Source organism: Dermacentor silvarum, chromosome 8 (assembly GCF_013339745.2).
Source record: "Dermacentor silvarum isolate Dsil-2018 chromosome 8, BIME_Dsil_1.4, whole genome shotgun sequence".
Lineage (NCBI taxonomy): Eukaryota > Metazoa > Arthropoda > Arachnida > Ixodida > Ixodidae > Dermacentor > Dermacentor silvarum.
The window spans coordinates 29495168-29512270 of NC_051161.1; the positions used below are offsets into that span (position 1 = coordinate 29495168).

The window sequence follows — 17103 nt, forward strand, 5'->3', positions numbered from 1 at the left end:
AAAATAATCTAGGTGCTCTGCATTTAGATAGCCAGGCCCACTGCACTGTGTAAGTATTAGGCGGACTACATTATGGACCTTCCCTTATAGCTTACACATTGCGTGGATTTATGACTGTCCTCTTGAAGTCCACAGTGAATGATGAGAATGCTGAGTGCGGTACACTATGTGATTTCCTAACTGTAGTATATGAGGCAAGGAGTTAAGAATGCTTGTCGAAGAACATGATTGACAGGTGTTCGTCAGGTGTCAGCTGGATAGATAGATGAGAGCAGGGTGGCTTGAGAAAGTGCATCGGGGCACTTCCTGTGACAATGCAGGAGTAACTACTGTATACAAAACACTCAGTGCAGGCATTTCCTTGTGAGTCGAGGAAGCACAACACTGGCTTTGTTGTGTGAGAGGCGCTTATTTACATGTTTGGAGAGGTTAGTAAGTGCTTGTTACGCATGTAATATTTACACGAGCGTGACCCCCAACAGGTCATCCTTTCAGATTAGCAGCACGCCATAACTGAAAGATAGATGATTGGAGGATGCTCTTGCTTCTCGCCAGGCTAGAAGCAAATTCAGCACTTGCTCACAATGCAATGCATTCTTACTATTGAGCAGTGAAGGAAAGTTGCTTTCTAGCATGAGGATCAGAGTTGTAATCAGAACTGCTGCCTAGGAGGCTCTGCAGGTGTAACATAGAAGTATGTTCAAAATAGTAAACATGGCTTGGTTCACGAGCAGAAAGTAATAGAACTTTACACTTCTAGTGATCTTAACCAAGTGTTATAGAGGCACCTGAACCTTACAGTGCCTGAATCTTAGTTTAGCGTTGATGAACAGCTGTCAAAGTACAGCAGGTGGAATAGCAAGACTGTATCGATGTGCTGCTAATAATAGACTGTATTACTGAAATTTGTGGTGTTGCGCTGCTAAGCATGGGGGGGGGGGGAAGTTGCAGGATCAAATTGCGGCTGCGGCGGCCACATTTCGGTGGGGGTGAAATGCAAAAACGCCGATGTCCCGTGCATTGGGGGCACGTTAAAGGTCACCTGGTGATCAAAATTATTCCACTACGACGTGCCTCATAATCAAATCGTGGTTTTGCCATGTAAAACCTCAGAATTCAATTCAGTCAACTGAAATTTAAAATGAGTCCTGTGCCGTCGGCACAGAAATGTGCTGCTGAGAAACCTGCTCGTAATGATTTTGGAGGGTGTTGCACGATCGTACATCCGATAATGGCATTGTACAGTGTGCAAAAAACACTTTTGAATGAAAGGTTTGTAAAATAATACAACACTCAAAGCACTTATCTAGCTGGCTGTAAAAGAACATTCGTGTATTGTGAAAGATCTGATGGTGTTCTTTATAGTGCTGGATGAGTGAATTTTACAAATGCATCTGGCACTATGTTGGTTCTGTGATCTCGCAGACAAATTGTGTGACGCCCATGTCTTGACAGTTGCAATGAACTCTTGGCATGAGTTTTGACAAAAGGCAAGATTAATACTTGAGGACAGGAGTTTTCTTCATGTGAGCTTCAGTCAAAGCAGTGGATAGTAAGGAGGTGCAGCAGTGCAGCATTAAAATATATTCATCTGTACATTTTTTCTAGATTGTTTGATAAGATACTTTTCGCCTTGCACTGCACATCCGTTCGGTTTTCGCCAATGTAGCTTGTTTGTGCAGATCAGTGCTTGGGTTTTATTCCCATGAATTTTATCTCCCTACTGTACTTTGAGAAATGCAGGCTTCCATTCACATGAAAAGGGAAGGTGGCAACCTATAGCGTCTGTTATAGGGACAAATTAAATTTGGCTGAGCAGAGAATTTATACATTATCTATTAATATTTCATGTCCTCGTATGTTGTTATGACATAGAAAGGTCAACACGAAATGTGTAATAGCCGTATGTGACTGACTGTTTGTTTTTCCAATTTTTTTATTAGTGTATTATGTGATACCAGACTTTACTGCATTATCAGGTGCAGAGCCTCCTCGACAAATTCTGTGGAATCGAAACAAACTTAAAAGTGAAAGAGTAAATAAGAATAATTTTTTTGCGTAGATGCACAAACTCATTTGACAAAAGTTGACATTTTCACTCCAATATGCATGGCTTAAAAGCAGGGTGGCGCGTCACAGGCTGCAATCTCATTTGCAAAATGCACACTCTGTAACTGTATGTATGTACACTTGAAAGTCTACGTGGCTACAGCGTTATGTACACATGCAATTCTATGGTTGTGCTGCTAAGTATATTTGATTTCCTCATGTGTTAAATAACCAGCAGGACATCTCTCTCGACGGGAAACCGTCGTATCACATTTCTCAGCGGGTTATTTTGTGTACTAAGCCAGGTGTCTTAGTTTTTTTTGCCCTGTGGGGGGCAAAAAAAAGAAGTGTTTAAGTTACAAACTGCCATTGTCCTACGAACCTCTACCGGAAACAACTGTACTCAGGAGCAGGCTTTGTCATCACAATCCACTCACGCACAAATATGTAACAAAGGGGTCGAGAAAAAAAACTCAGGACAGCAGGTTGGCGCACAGAGTTTCATCTTCGGATGTGGAACATGCTGTACAGACAAAACTAGCTCTCACAAACTATTCTTCAACTGGCTGTGATTGCAGGTGCAACGTCTGTGCACACTTCTCCATGCCTGTCCTGCCTGACAAGTTATGGGTAAATGCGATATCTGTCACATAGCGATCAAACTCCAGTGTTCAAATTAAAATTGGGAGAACAAAATTGTAAGATTGCACTTGAAGTAGGGGACTTAATAGGGTTGTTGATTAGAACTTCTACAAGCCAAGCACCTTATTTTTGTAGGAAAGAAACTGATTACATGTTTATATGAAATCTAGATGGCCACGAAGCCCTTGTATTCTTTGTGTTCGTGTTTGATTTATCCTACTGTGACATCACCTGTTGGAGCATTTGCGCTGTAATACATAACATAATGAGTGACATTCCTCGAGTATTTATGGTGGTGTACATTTCTGATTAATTTGATCGGAAATACTGCTAACCATAGTCATGCTTCTTGGCCATTGATTTGTCCAGTCATGTCAGACCATTTCCTCTTCCCTTGTTCCACCCTACTGTGTAGTTCAATTCTTAAAAAAGAAACAATATTGAAATTGAAATTGAATATTGAAAGCAAAGTGACAGCAGATGTTATAGCCTACTCAAGTTTGGAGGCTTGCATACAAACCTATGGCATGAAAATTGCCAATACAGTGCAAGCCAGCAGCTCCATGTGATGTTTTTGTCTGCTGTGCATACTAGACAATGACCTGTGTTTTCATTCTGATAGCTGCAAAACAAGATTTTTTTTGCTTACTGCTGATTTGTTTTCATTGAAATTTTGCTACAAAATTGTGTCTTTAGGTTCATATGTTTAATAAAACATTTGGGTTTTCGTTGCTTGCCTGGATTGTCTAGGAAAAAATGGGGTTGTTTCCAGTAATGCGAAAAGACACTTATACATGTCCTAACAGCTGTACAGGAACATTCTACATGTCCTGGATTGATTCAGCATTATTTGCTGCATGCTAGTGGAAGATGGCTTCGGAACTTCGCAGTTGTAGTGATATGAAGCACAGATTAGGAGCTTGTGTTTTAGACTATGGCACCGTGTTCCATTTAGTTTCCTTCTATATGCTCATATGCGTGCATACCACAAGATTCATAGCAGTGGGTGGGCTACAAATCTTCTGACATCATTCATGTCGGTGCTGAATGCTCACAGAAAAACAAGCAGCATTACATTTAGGGTTGACTTGATAAGGAGTTTAGTAGTGAACTCTAACAACCTTGCCTAGTTACAGATGTTATGGTTTGATAGACAAGGAAAGAGGGCTGTGTGTGCCAGATATAGGAAAAGAAATCCTTATTAGCTTGTTCATAGATTTGTAATCAACCTCATAATTTACAATTGCAGAGAACTGGATTTCTGCTATGAAGTCCAATTTTGTGTTGCATGTAGGGGTCCTCATTGTGATAATTTAGTTTAATGTTGAAGATAGCTGGTGGACTTGCTATTTCACTTTTAGATGTTGATTTTTTTAACTTGTGGCCTGTTAGCTAAGTCCTCTTGCCCACTCTTACCCTGAATTTCGAGCATAACAACAGGAAAGTGGAGCTGAGGTAATTAACTACGCCATACACTGCTAGTTTTTATAGAAGGCTTGACAGTAAAAAAACGTTATGGCTCTTGTTTGTGTATTGATGCAAATGCGAAGATAGTCCTTATGAAGTGATATCTATGTGGTGGGTAATCGCTTAATCATGAAGTTGCCTGCAGCTGCGTTAACATTGTGGCGTGGCAATATATCATTGAACAAAATGCAAAATCAGGTGAACAGCTTCTGCCATGCCCAGGCTATTGCATGACAGCAAGTCTATTTACTGCATGCAACTGTGCAACACTGTGTTAGCATTGCATCACTTTTTGCCTGCATGAGCTGATTTAGCGACTTGCAGGATCAGGTTTGTTCTCAGTCTGTTGTTCCTTTACTGTATGGTTACGACAAGAGTGGGTGACTTCCAGATTGTATTTTGCAGTTTGCATTTTATGGTTTGTAATTAGCTGACACTGGGTGACAAAATTCTGGAGGAATATTCCGGTGCAGGAACTTTGCAGAAAAATTGGACAAAATGAACATGCATTAGGGTATAACTGTCTTCACTTTTCTAATATAAATGTAGACAATAAATGCAAAATTTTTTTAATGAATGAATTCTAACGATTTTGTAGACTCTCCTGTTGTGGTTTCCGTGCAGTGCGTCTACCAATGAGAACAAAGTGACTGTGAAAGCCACATTTGCATAGTTTGCATTGTGGCCTTAATAAAGTTAATTAAAAGTTTAACTTCGAAGGCACATTATACAATACAAAATGGAAAACAGAATGAATAAGCCATGTAAAATATTTTCGACTGGCCGATTGTTCCACTTGCTAGTTTTTGTCTTGTGCAATTCATTTTCATGATGATCTGTATTTTTGGGCTCGTAGTAGTATATGGATAAATAGATCTCAAAGTAGAGCTGCTGTATGTCGTGCCTTTTCACATCCGTTGTGTTGTTTTATGATATAGGAGCAATGAGCTAATCTCAAAACATGCGCAAGAATGACAATTTAAAGGAAGTTTGAAATGGGTGAAATGGCAAAACTGGTACGAGGAAAGTGCAGGTGGGGGTTAGATAGTGTGCTTATGCCCACGAATGATGAACACTCATTCTGCATCATTTCTTCTTTGGTCACTTTGTTTCAGTGTGGCATTGACGCTGTTAAATCGAGTTAAATTGGCACTGTTGTATGTTTCCTGACAACATTTTTGTAGCTCAGCTCATATCTGCATTACTGAATTTTGCTAGCAGACCCCTGCTCAACTCTCCTGTTAAGGTCAAGTATGGACAAGGACAGGTGCTTCATATTATTATTTCATTTGAGTGCACTGTTCCCATGTATCTTCTATGTTTTGCCATCAATCGTGTTGCTGAAGACATGTTACTTAGCAATTTTTGCTATGCTTGCATTCTAAGTCTGATGTGCTGCATCGTCCTGCTCCAAGTATTCTTGGTATGCGGGCATTGGTGGAAACAATCTCTGTTGAAATGACCAAGAAACAGTGCACCTTGAATGGTAGAGGATTCACTCCCTCAGTTCACTCACTCTGTTCTTTCACAAGAAAGTTTTCAATCAATTTAACAAACAAAGCAGGAAACAAAGCTTGCACGGATGCGCACCTACTTCCAGATGCTCCGAGCGTGAGACTATACATGCTTACATACACATATATATATACACATGCGCAAAACAAACGACAACACCAAGTGCTTGATGGGTGGTGTGTGCAACATAGCAGGTGCCTCTGATAGAGAACCAATGCGGATGGGAGCTGGATGCGTTAGACACAATTGTAGAGCAACTGCTATGCTAGGCTATGGTCTCGACAGGAGTTGTGTAAGAAACACTTGAACTGTGCTTCCCCTGTCAGCTTCTTTGAGCAGCAGGAGCTGCGACAGTTACAACCGCGCCACTTGGATCGCTACCTCTAGTGGGGGAACAGCGTCAGGAACGTTCTCAAGACACTTTGCGGTGGCCCACTGCTCACAGGCCTGACATCGTTGAGGATGTGTTGTGCAGGTTGTGGAGTTCGTGCATTTAACGTCTGCTGGTGCAAATGGCACAAGCCAAACTTGTGCCTTTCGTGTATGTACACATGGTCTGAAGCCCCACACTATAGCGGGCTGAGGGAGTCTTGTGCCTACTTCGGTGGTGGCGGTGCGCTACTGTTGGCTGGTATCCTCTGGTTTCGGAACACTGTATTTTGCAGTGTCCTCTTCCATCTGTCTACGGTGTCCCGGAGTTTTGTCAGCCAGGTGAGCTGAAAGTGCAATAAGTGATTTGTGAAGTTCACAGGCAGAAACAAAAGATAGCGCTACACATGCATTCTGAGAAAAAGCCCCTGACTGCAGTGATTAGTGACTCTTTGATCCCCTTATTTACTCAATGGCTGCAAACAGCAATTTTGAGCCCATGACTTCTGGATATGTTTTGAAAGTCCTACATGAATATCCCACATAAGCGCCACTACATATTTTTTCATGGAACTGAGCAGGGGAATGTGCAGTCAAAGAAATGTATTGGTAAAACACGCTACCATAGACAAATTTAGCCAACATATTTTTTATATATTATTTATTACGCGTAACTTGCAATAAAGTTTGACCTCAGCACTCAAGAAATACGGAATTGGTTAAAATGACTTTTCAAGCTATGGTGCTAACCTTAGTATGCTATTTAAACTCATTTGTACAGCAACAAATAGCTGTGTGTAACTACATGAGTTCTTGAGCTAGATCAAGTGCATGGGTCGCTAGATGAGCTGGTCAAGTGCATGAGAATGGGCAGAAGGAAGACGTAAATAATGGAAGCATGTTGAATGACAGCAGATTGGATGCAAATGTATCGGTGCACATTGTCTTTCAGGCAGTTGCTTCGTGCGTCTTATGTGCTTTCATATGTGGCTTCATGATTATTGCTGTGCTGTCACATTTTTTACCTGCATCATTGTATTGCGTAATCTAGAGTTTCAGATCTTTTACTATCTTAAATTTATATAATTTATTATGAGCGTAAGCGAACGAACAGTTGCTAATGTAGAAAGTCAGTGTCTGTTTCATGTTTTTGTGCCAGTGTCCCTATGTGTGCCACCTCAGCAGCACAACCATACACCATGCAGTCGGTTACTGCAATGTATAAGTAAAGGTAACGCAAGGTTATATCGAGTATGTTTTATGATGGCAAGAAAAAGTGAAGCATTAAAAAAAAGTTCACCGACAATTACGATGCTCTCTAATGCGAAATTTGAGCGCAGCCGTTCACGTGTTTTGAATTTCAGCGGTTGTGTCGCTCATTGTTCACAAAGAAAGCGCGAACACGGGAACGCACGTCCTACGTGGAGTGCATTCTCTAGCGGCGGCGGCGGAGCAGGCTAAGTAGAGCATGTGATGTGGTTTCGAAGCACATGCCAGCGTTTTGTTTCCATATATGGTATCAGTGGATGCGCTCGCCCAGCGCACACACTATGACGCCATCTTGTAGTCTCGTGTGGCACTCTGCTTTCCTCCTCACCCTTTCATCATACCCTCTCCGCTTTCAGCCTCATGCTTTCACTGTAGCCTCCTCCGCTTTGCTCCTTGCACTCTCTTCACTTTCGCCGTACTTCATCCTCCGCTTCGCTCCGCATTCGCTCTTTCATCCTTCTCTGTGCTCGTTCGCTCAGTTACGCCAAGGGACGCCGACGCTCAGCGCAGGAATGGGTACCTAAGAGCTGCACTCTAAAAAGATTGTTGTGCTTCTGTGTGCGTTTTGGGAAAAGACGTTTGACAGTGAAAGTCCTCGGGAACAGATTTCACTAGAAACAGTTCATATGGGCACATCCTTCCTCTTTTTTTGTTCGCTTACCTTTGTGCTTTCATTTGAGGCTTGCAGTGTGTGCACTGTGATGATCTGTTGAAACCGATTTAAGCAGACAAATACAAATACATTCTTGAGGTTTTGTGCTGAAAGTATAAGGAGAAGTTTTAAATAAGTTTAGAAAGGCTTGAGCAGCATAGTAACATGTGGAAAAAGCAGGCAGCATTTCCTAAATGTGCATGTAAGTGTTCAACATTGATGAACACAACAGGATAAATTGATCACAATGCATGCTATATGCATTGTGATCAATGCATATAGCATGCATATAGCATGATCATAATCGTCTTTGCAACATAACTGTTATCAAAATAAACTATCCTAGCTTCATGAATACTAGGTCTTTATGCTGTCCTTCATCATATGCTGAATTGTTAACTGGGTACTCTTTCGCTTGTAGCAGTTACTTCATCACAGCAAGTAGTGTCATCTTTAACTAGCTTACAAGTGTATGGCCTAGTGCAGAGGCATAAGAGGTTCAGATTTTGTGGAGAGTGAGCCAGTCATAATATAGAAAGAGATTATTCACAGCAACCTGTTTTTGTAAGTTTAGCATTTAATTATAGTAGACTCCTGTTAATTTGGCCCCACTGGGACATGAAAATTTGGACATGAGATTAAAAGGTGTGCCTTCTTGACAGTGAAATTATAAGGAAAGTTGAATTAACTGGCATCAAATAAATAAACGTCAAGAAGTCAGCCCTGCTCAAGAAGTCAGCCCTGTACTATTACATCATCAATTGGAACTACCTAATTAAAACATTGGTCATTTGGAGAATATAAAAGTTGTTGCTACTAACCGGCACCCTCCTGTGCACTGACATCATGGATGCAGATGCGGTCCAGGGACAGAGGCTGCTTGTAGACTATGTACTTGACACCATCCTGTATTGCATTGTTCTTTTTGTCCTGGCTGGGCTTTGTGTCGAGGTTTAGCGACGATTTCTAGAATACCACATAGTACATTGTAATCTCCACTCCCCTTATGCTCTCTTTGCTTCTATATCGAGTGCAAAGGTGATACCTCACAATTACTGTTTGCTAGGCAAAATTGAGTGGGCATCTGGACAACTACTCGTTTGATAACCAGTTATTTGAATTTACTACTGATCTGGATTTTAACAAGGATGAAAACCAGCAAATAGATTGTATATTTTTAGATTTCTCAAAAGCATTTGACAGCCTTGCACACGGCTGGATTTTTACTAAATTATCTACCCTTTGTCTTGATTCTCTCACAATATTTTGGCTTCGTAACTTCCTCTCATTCCATCAACACTTCACAGTTGTCAACGGCTTTTCCTCTCCACTATGTGAAGTAATCTCGGGTGTACCACAGGGAAGGGAGCTTGGACACTTACTTTTTCTAATTTACATTAATGACCTTCCCAATGTAGTATGACGATTTATTAGACCACGCCAACATCTCACACAATCGAGGCAGTACACAAACGCTGATCACGCGCTTTCAAAATACCTCATTGAAATGCTTGAGTCGATTCAAAACAGAGCTGCCCGGTTCATTTCTAATAATTATAGGCCCCTCGACAGTGTATCGCAGCTAAAGAACCTTTATGGTATACAGATACTTGAAAATCGTCGTTCTATTTCACTTTTGTGTTTATTTCATAAATATGTTCACACCTGCACTTCATTCTTGCCTCTGGAATCGCCTCCTCGATCTTCACGGCACTTACATTATCATCTCTGCTTTAGTCACATAAATGGAAAAACTCAGTCATTCAATTCATCTGTATTACCTATAGCAATTAAGTCCTGGAATGATCTTCCTGATCTCTTTTCTGACCCTGGAGAGCTTAAAGAACACCTCTGCCTGCATTTATCGCTTTAGTATTGTTCTAAATGTTGTTTTCTGTTGTACTACTCTTTCACTTGCTCCAAATGTTGTTTTATTTTGTACTACTGTTTCATTCGTACTTAGTTATCACTTTTTGCCATTTTTGCATTTGTTTTATTTTTTAAATCTTCGTGTTAATGTTATTTTTACACCATTTGTGAATTAAATTTGTACAGTGGAATCTCGATGATACGAATCTCACGGGGTCACGAAAAATATTCGTGTTAGCCGAAATTCGTACCATCGAAACACAAAACAGCTAAATTAAAGAGTCAGAGGTGAACTCACTCAGGCACACGCACATAAAAAGCATATACAGTATAGAGCACTTATAACGTAATCGTTTATAGTACAGAACTGGCTACAACGCGGCCTTTTCCGACTCCCGTTTACCCTCTTATAGAACTCCATGTAAACGCATACCGCTTACAGTGCAGCCGCGTGAGACGAAATACCGGTTATAATGCGGATTCCACGGGAAAATCTCGCCGACAAGGGCGGTAGCGAGCAAGCTTCTCAACGAGTTGCGCCCACCGATGGGAGGGGAGATCAACGAGGGCGATGTGGAGGAGGAGCATGAGACGAGGAGCATGAGTCCAAGGGCGATAAAATCGTCGCCGCGCGCCGTATGTGCCACTTCTTCGCGGAGAGCGAACGCGACTTCCGTCGCGGGAAAGGAAAGGCCGTGGGGGTATGGGAGGGAGGGGGGCGACGCTGTGCTGTGGCATATCTTGCAACCGGGTGCAAGGGTAACTGTCGACGCAATCTCCCACGCGAAAGGAGCAAAGCGGGAAGGCAGCGCGGAAGGGAGGGGGGGCTTCTACTCTGCCAACAAATGCGTTCTTGTACGTTGGCCTGCCGGCTGTCGGTGTTGTCGCGCATACCGTATCTTGAAAGCGATCTCCACACGGCTCTGACCTTTGTATGTGCTGTGCTTACAGCCGCTCAGTTTCCGTTGAAGCGATAGACCGCATGAACCTTCGCTCGCTGTGGTGGCCGCGCTTCCCCACGCCTGCGCGGGGAAAAGCACAAAAGCAACAAAAGCGCCACCGCTTCAAACTCTTCGCGCCCAGTCGCGGCCTCCGCTCTGTCCAGCATGGAGATTGTTGTGGAAAGGGGTGAAAAGTTTGGTTAAGTGCAACGCGTTAACTGTCTCTCAATAGAGGACACCTCAACCGCGTTGCACAGGGGGGATGGGGGTTGAGAGTTAAAAGAGAGAGATCGCAAGTGCAGTGGCGCCGTGTCCGCGCCTCCGTACCAAAAGAGAAAGGGAGAAAGCTCGTGACTGCGCGCTGTTCTCTTTCGCGGCCGTCGGTTGGGCGGCGTTTTTTCGTATCAGTCGACGCGGGTCGAAAATCGATTCGTAAGAACCGTTCTCTAGCACGTTGCAAAGTGATGGGGCTCGGCCGGGACCACAGAAAAATTCGTATCCGGAAATTCGTATTAGCCGTGATCGTGTTATTGAGATTCCACTGTATTCCTTTTGTGTATTTGCCATGTACCACGTCTGTTGTACCATTACTCTGCTTTATTATTTCTGTACTGTATTTTATTGCGATAGCAATTATATGGACACTTCTACCGGATTTCTGCCGTCGCCGTCGTCGTCGCCGTCGCCGTGAGGTTCCCTATAGATAAAATCTTCGCCGCGCGCCGTATGCCCGAGCGGAAGCGTGCGGGGACGCGCGCTTCACGGAGAGCGAACGCACTCAATCACCCACGCGCAAGCAAGGAAGCGGGAAGCCAGCGCCGGAGGGAGCGGGGGGGGGGGGGAGGGGAGGGGGGCGCACTTCTACGCTGCCAACAACCGCGCTCGTCGCTCGTCCGCACCGTCTCTTATCTCCACACGGCTCTGACCTTTATGCGCCGTGCATTCGCCGCTGAGTTTCCGTTGAAGCGATAGACCGCACGTACCTTCGCCCGCTGCGGCGTATATACGCTCGCTGCCAGCGTTTTGACAGTTGTTGTCTGCAGTCGTTCAGTGTGATCTATTCCTGTTTGTTTGTGCGCGCTCACACCACGCTTGTTCATTCAGTTAGTAATAGTCGGGCCACATTTTCCTACGCACGCTACACATGCAATGCTGCCCGGATCGGCAGGGCAGCACTACAGGTGTGTCCCTTCGCACGCGCTGCCCACGGGAAGCGCTTCTCATCAACATCACGGTTTCACACGCGCCTTCTCGTGATCATCGAGTCTCTCTTCATGTAGGTCTACTTACACTGCAGCACACCTGCTTACTTAATCAGCTCATGTTTACTACAATTCATATTGCTACCAAAGCCGCTCACCTTACTTCGTATGACATTGCTGTGTTGCTATCGCATTCATTGCTTCGCCCTTAGGGCGAAACTGTGACATTTTTTTTATTGATATGCCCCCCTCACCCAATGCTCTTTGGGGTCTGTAGGTATAAATAAATAAATAAATAAATTGCAGAATATTTCGGCCATGAAATTACAAATTTAAACGAGAAATCTTAACCGACATTGTTTAATTACATTCCAAGGACTCTGAGACATTCATACACAGTTACAGGGAGATAATGCTGAAGGCCAGAATGTAAGAATAATTTTTATGGCGCTTCATTGGCCTGCCTTAAAAGTATGCGTCAACATTATAAAATGAGGGAAGGCCGAAAGCATGTGTTTCAGTGTCAGGGCTCACTCCAAAATTTTAGTTGTTGGAGTGGGTCGTAAAAACAATTAAAACATGCACAAAATAAGAGAGAGAGGTTTATTTGAAGTTTGCTCTGGCCTGCTACTCTACACTGGGGAAGGGGGGGGGGTAAAAAGAGCGATGAATGCTGATGATAAGATAAAGTTTCCAATACTTTAGGTATCTTGTCAGTCATTCCCTTTCTGGGGGCGTCATGACCACAGTTTAAATTTCTTTTAACTTGATAGCGTTAAGGGCCCCATGTCGCAGAAAATCCGGCGTCGGTCTCGGCGTCCGCGGCCAAGAAAATCATCCCGAACCACCCCGACCACGCCGGCCCTCCGCGTGGCGCAGGGGCGCTGGTGAACTAACTGAATTTCTCAAAGTAAAATGCATCAGAAAAATCGTAAAGTACAACTTAACCACAACTTACATTTGAATATACGAGAAAACATAATTATGTTACGCAGAAACTCAGCATTTCTACCATTCACACAGCGGCGTGCCCCGGTTGGTGTTCCTTGCAAAAACACCACCCAGATGGCGCTCGCCTCCTCGGCAGCGGCGCGCCGAGGCGAAGGTGCAGAAAAAAGAAAGCTGCAGTTGCCGGGAAGCCTGACAAACAGTCAGCAATCTTTCAATGCTATTGCGTTCCACTCTTAAAGGCGAAGCTTAAGTGTCCTTCAAATTTTTATTTACCTTTTTGCTCAGTCCTTTCTTCTTTCTCGTGATTAGGATCATGTCATCAAAAAGGACTACGTAAACTTCAAAGCCGCTTTTGGAGGTATCTGAAAAAGAATAGGAACTTGAGCTTCATGTACTTCGCCCGGTGGCATATCCTTAGGCTGCATGGGCTTACCGAGCATCTGTAGTGGCCCCTCGAGGATTATTTGCCGTCGAGGACTGACGATTAGCCTTTCGCATGGTTGCTTTGAAAGTGGTACTTTCAGGAACTGAAATTGGAGAGTTTAACACAGCGTTGGTTGACTTGTAAGACAGCATTAAGCAATTGGTTTTCGGAGATCAGCTTCAAACTGAGTTTCTATGCTGATTTACGGTGTATTAAATTGGTGAATTAAGCTTGCCTCGTAAGGCGGCACTTGCGAAATGAAGGCGAATGACAGTTTGCACGAAATCGCGAATGTCGCATACAGGCTTCCACACACTGAACTGTAGGTTTCTTCCACATGTCATTAATGTTGCAGCACTCAAAAAGCAACCTCAGTTTTGTATAAATACGTGCAGAGTAATATATATTCGCGTAACATATTGTATCAGCCATGTATTTCTCATAAAGCAGAAGAAATTTATGTTACATCAAATTGAAATATGACGCTTCTTAGTGAGCAACAGCAAGTGTCCCATATGCGTTACAAAATGGCCTCATCGCAATACAGCTGTGTTATGTGGTGAAACATACAATGTACTGTGGTGAAGGTAAGTGAGAATTCGCACAAGTACTTACTGTAAATTTGTTGTTATTTGGTATACTTTGGCGGCACCTCCGGCACACCAAAGCGGCAACGGGACACTAAGGCTGGAACCTAGACTGGTCTGTTAGTTGAGGCCGCCGACGCCGTAGGTGTTTGCATACAAGTTCGGCTGACTGCGACTGATCGGTGGTTTGGGGCCGCCAAAGCCGTAGTGTGCTGGGGGTGTTGGCACGCAAGATCGGCCGTCCGCTATCGGCCGTGGCGGCGCCAATGAACCCATGGAGCGCCCTGGTTTTGCTTTGATTCGCCCGCTGGCCCTTGAGTACCCTGGAGACCCTGTGCCTCCTGCTTTATTATAATCTCAGGAGCTCTCCCGAGACCTCCGCTTGCTGGTAGTATTTTTATTTTCGCATGCTAAACGATCTCGCCGCAATACATATCACCGCTACACAGTGTGTATGCTTCACCGCATAACACTTCTGTATTATAAAAAAGCTAAACCACCGCGACTTAGTGTGTAAGCTTCACCGCATAACACTTCTGTATTATGGTGAAGCTGACTAAAGGAAACCGACCATCATGGAACGCATATAAGACCCTTGCCACAGACAACTATGTATCTATGTAGCTGAGCACGAGGTCACGAGCTCGACTCTCTGCTACAGCTGTAGTGTTTCGGAGGGATAAAGGCAGAATACGAATACGCACCCGCATTGAGATTTGGGTGCACTGCAAATAGCTATGCAATGATCGAAGTTCAAGCGTCGTCTCGCAAGACGCGTCATTATCGAGTGCTGAAAGTTGGCATTTCCTAAAAGATAACGCCCCAGCTCTTGATGCGTTAGTTATCAGACTGCTCTGGAAGTTAGACTTATCTTCAAGAAGTGACGTTCCAGAGCATCAATGCCATCATGTGAGACTGCCCCGCAGAAGTTGACTTTTTCTTGTACGTCTGAGAGCGCTGATGCATCATCAGACTACATCGGAATTAAGTTTTTTTTTCTAGAGAATTACGCTGCACAGCAGTAATACATCGTCGAACTGCTCCGAAAGTTGACTTTTTATAAAAGCAATGCTTACGCGAGAGAGAGGGGGGGGGACGGAATCTAACAGATGTGGAGGAACGCGGAAATGCACGATGGAGGCCTACAAGCATTGTAGTACAATGTGTCGATTCCCTATTTCATCACGTGAACCATTCAAGTGTCTTGTAACTTCGACTTTTCTTCACCGATTAAGCTGGGTGAAAGAGAGTCAAGAGACGCGCACATTCTTTCGATGATATCGAGAGATGTGTTATGGCTGATTCAGCAGGAAATCACGGGTTTTCTTTCTCAAAAAGTTTTCCAAATAGTATCTCATTAGCTAAACAAAGTGGCATCGCAAGCTCCCCTGCTGTTATTTTTTTTCCGGATCTCATAATTCGCATATAGAAGATTCAGGAAATGTATAGCTTGCCCCGCTTTTCATTTCTTCTTGTTGATTTTGATACATTGAGTATTGCAATACGTAACTAAAGTATGCAATGCAACCTAGCGGCAGGTGTATGCAACCTAGCGGCAGTGGTGAAAGTGAATGGTGTTAATTCATTAGCAGTTGTCTTCTCGCCGAAAGCCGCAACATTTTAACTGTTGTTCGGGGCAGCCTCAACATTTTCTTACTTGTGGCTACCATCATCTCGTCCGAGAATTGATTGAATTATTTTGCTCTAAACCAGCACCTGGGCTAAGACAGTTAGGAGAGTTGCCGACGGTCGGAGTGTGGCTGTGGTGGCCGAGAATCGAATTTGTGACCTTGTGCAGTTGTGCTCATCTTCTGAACATGGCACCTTCTACGCTACAACATTTTCGTGAGTTGGTAACACACACTAATTCACTCACACGGAATTCTTATTGATTCACCTGCTCATCACTCACTGTCACACACTCACTCAGCAGTCAAATTTGCTACGAAATTTCATACCACAATATTTTCTAAACTCTCACTCACACATTCGCTCTCTCTCTCACTCACTCTACCAGAATTTTTTGATGTGCTAGTTGAACAGACGTGACGGAAATAGAGCAAAACTTTGGCAGAAAAAAAAAGAAAAGCTATAAACGGACACTTAAGAGAAGCACTAAATCAGTTCAGACAGATAAAATATTATTTAAAAATTATAGTTTCGTTATTTTCGCGATGATAGGTTCATTATTAAAAGCAAAAAATGAACGCCAAATTTAAAGTTTTCTTAAATTTCGCGCCGAAAACTCCAGCGTTGGTACGTCACTGTGACGTCACGGATGTCGAGATATTTTTTTTTTTTTTTTGTATTTGGGCCTCGATGGGAGCTCGGTAAAGGTTCTCAAAGCTTGCCAAGTTCAACCTTTATTCTTCATTAGAATACAACATATTCTGTTATTACTGATAAACAATTACCAAGGCCCAGGCAACTTTAAGGCGGCGTCGCCATCCGTATTTCATTTTCGCGGCTTTTTTAATACTTCATTTATTTATTTATTTATTACTTTTTTGTATTGGGGAAGGGCAATTTACTAATGCAGGTGTAATCATTTTTCTCTTTAGTGTTCCTTTAATAAAGTTCTGTCGCCTTCTGTCCTGCCCTCCTGTACAGTCACTTTCTTTTTCTACCGAATTTACTACTTCATAATGACACTCACTTTGCCATGCACGCATGCACGCACGCGTCCGCTCACGCTTTATATAGCGCTCAGCTTAGTACCTCAGGAATGTAGAGTTTTGAGTCTAGCTCGGTCACCGGTGGCCAGACTATGTTTCGCTGGATCTCCAGCAGCCGCTCAAAGTTCTTGAGCCACTTCATTTTGTCGTCGAGCTCTCCTGAAAAAAGAAAAATTAGAATTTCAGGCATTACTTTTCTCGGAGTCTGATTTTTCTATGGTTAAATGTCTAAAAGAAAAGAAAACGAACGTTCTGCGCATTATGAGACTGCAGGGCGAAAAAAGCCGCAGAACTCAGCACAATAGTAACGTGAAAGTGGATCTATTGTAGACCTGTTTTTCGACTGATTCTGTATGACTGTGGGAGCGTTTTATTAATGCGCTCCGTTCACGTTATGTTGTGTGAGGCATCCGAACTATGCCGCCAGTACGGCAGTTACAATAATCCCAGTAGCAACTACTTTTGAAATTGTGCTTCCTATACTTGTATAG

At 43.3% G+C, this 17103-nt stretch overlaps 1 protein-coding gene across 7 annotated transcripts in view; it reads right to left on the reverse strand.

Annotated features, from left to right (window-relative positions):
• Positions 1–2388: 2388 nt before the first annotated feature.
• Positions 2389–17103, reverse strand: part of LOC119460949 (pleckstrin homology domain-containing family G member 7) — a 328218-nt gene continuing 313503 nt past the window's right edge. For all 7 annotated transcript variants that reach the window (XM_037722096.2, XM_049672817.1, XM_049672814.1 and 4 more), the window contains 6 exons: positions 16656–16771; positions 13360–13453; positions 13200–13288; positions 8785–8929; positions 7973–8070; positions 2389–6389 (listed from right to left, as the gene is read on the reverse strand). In XM_037722096.2, coding sequence (XP_037578024.2) covers positions 6270–6389; positions 7973–8070; positions 8785–8929; positions 13200–13288; positions 13360–13453; positions 16656–16771 — 662 coding nt within the window. In that variant the 3' untranslated portion in view covers positions 2389–6269. The remainder of the gene's footprint in view (positions 6390–7972; positions 8071–8784; positions 8930–13199; positions 13289–13359; positions 13454–16655; positions 16772–17103) is intronic.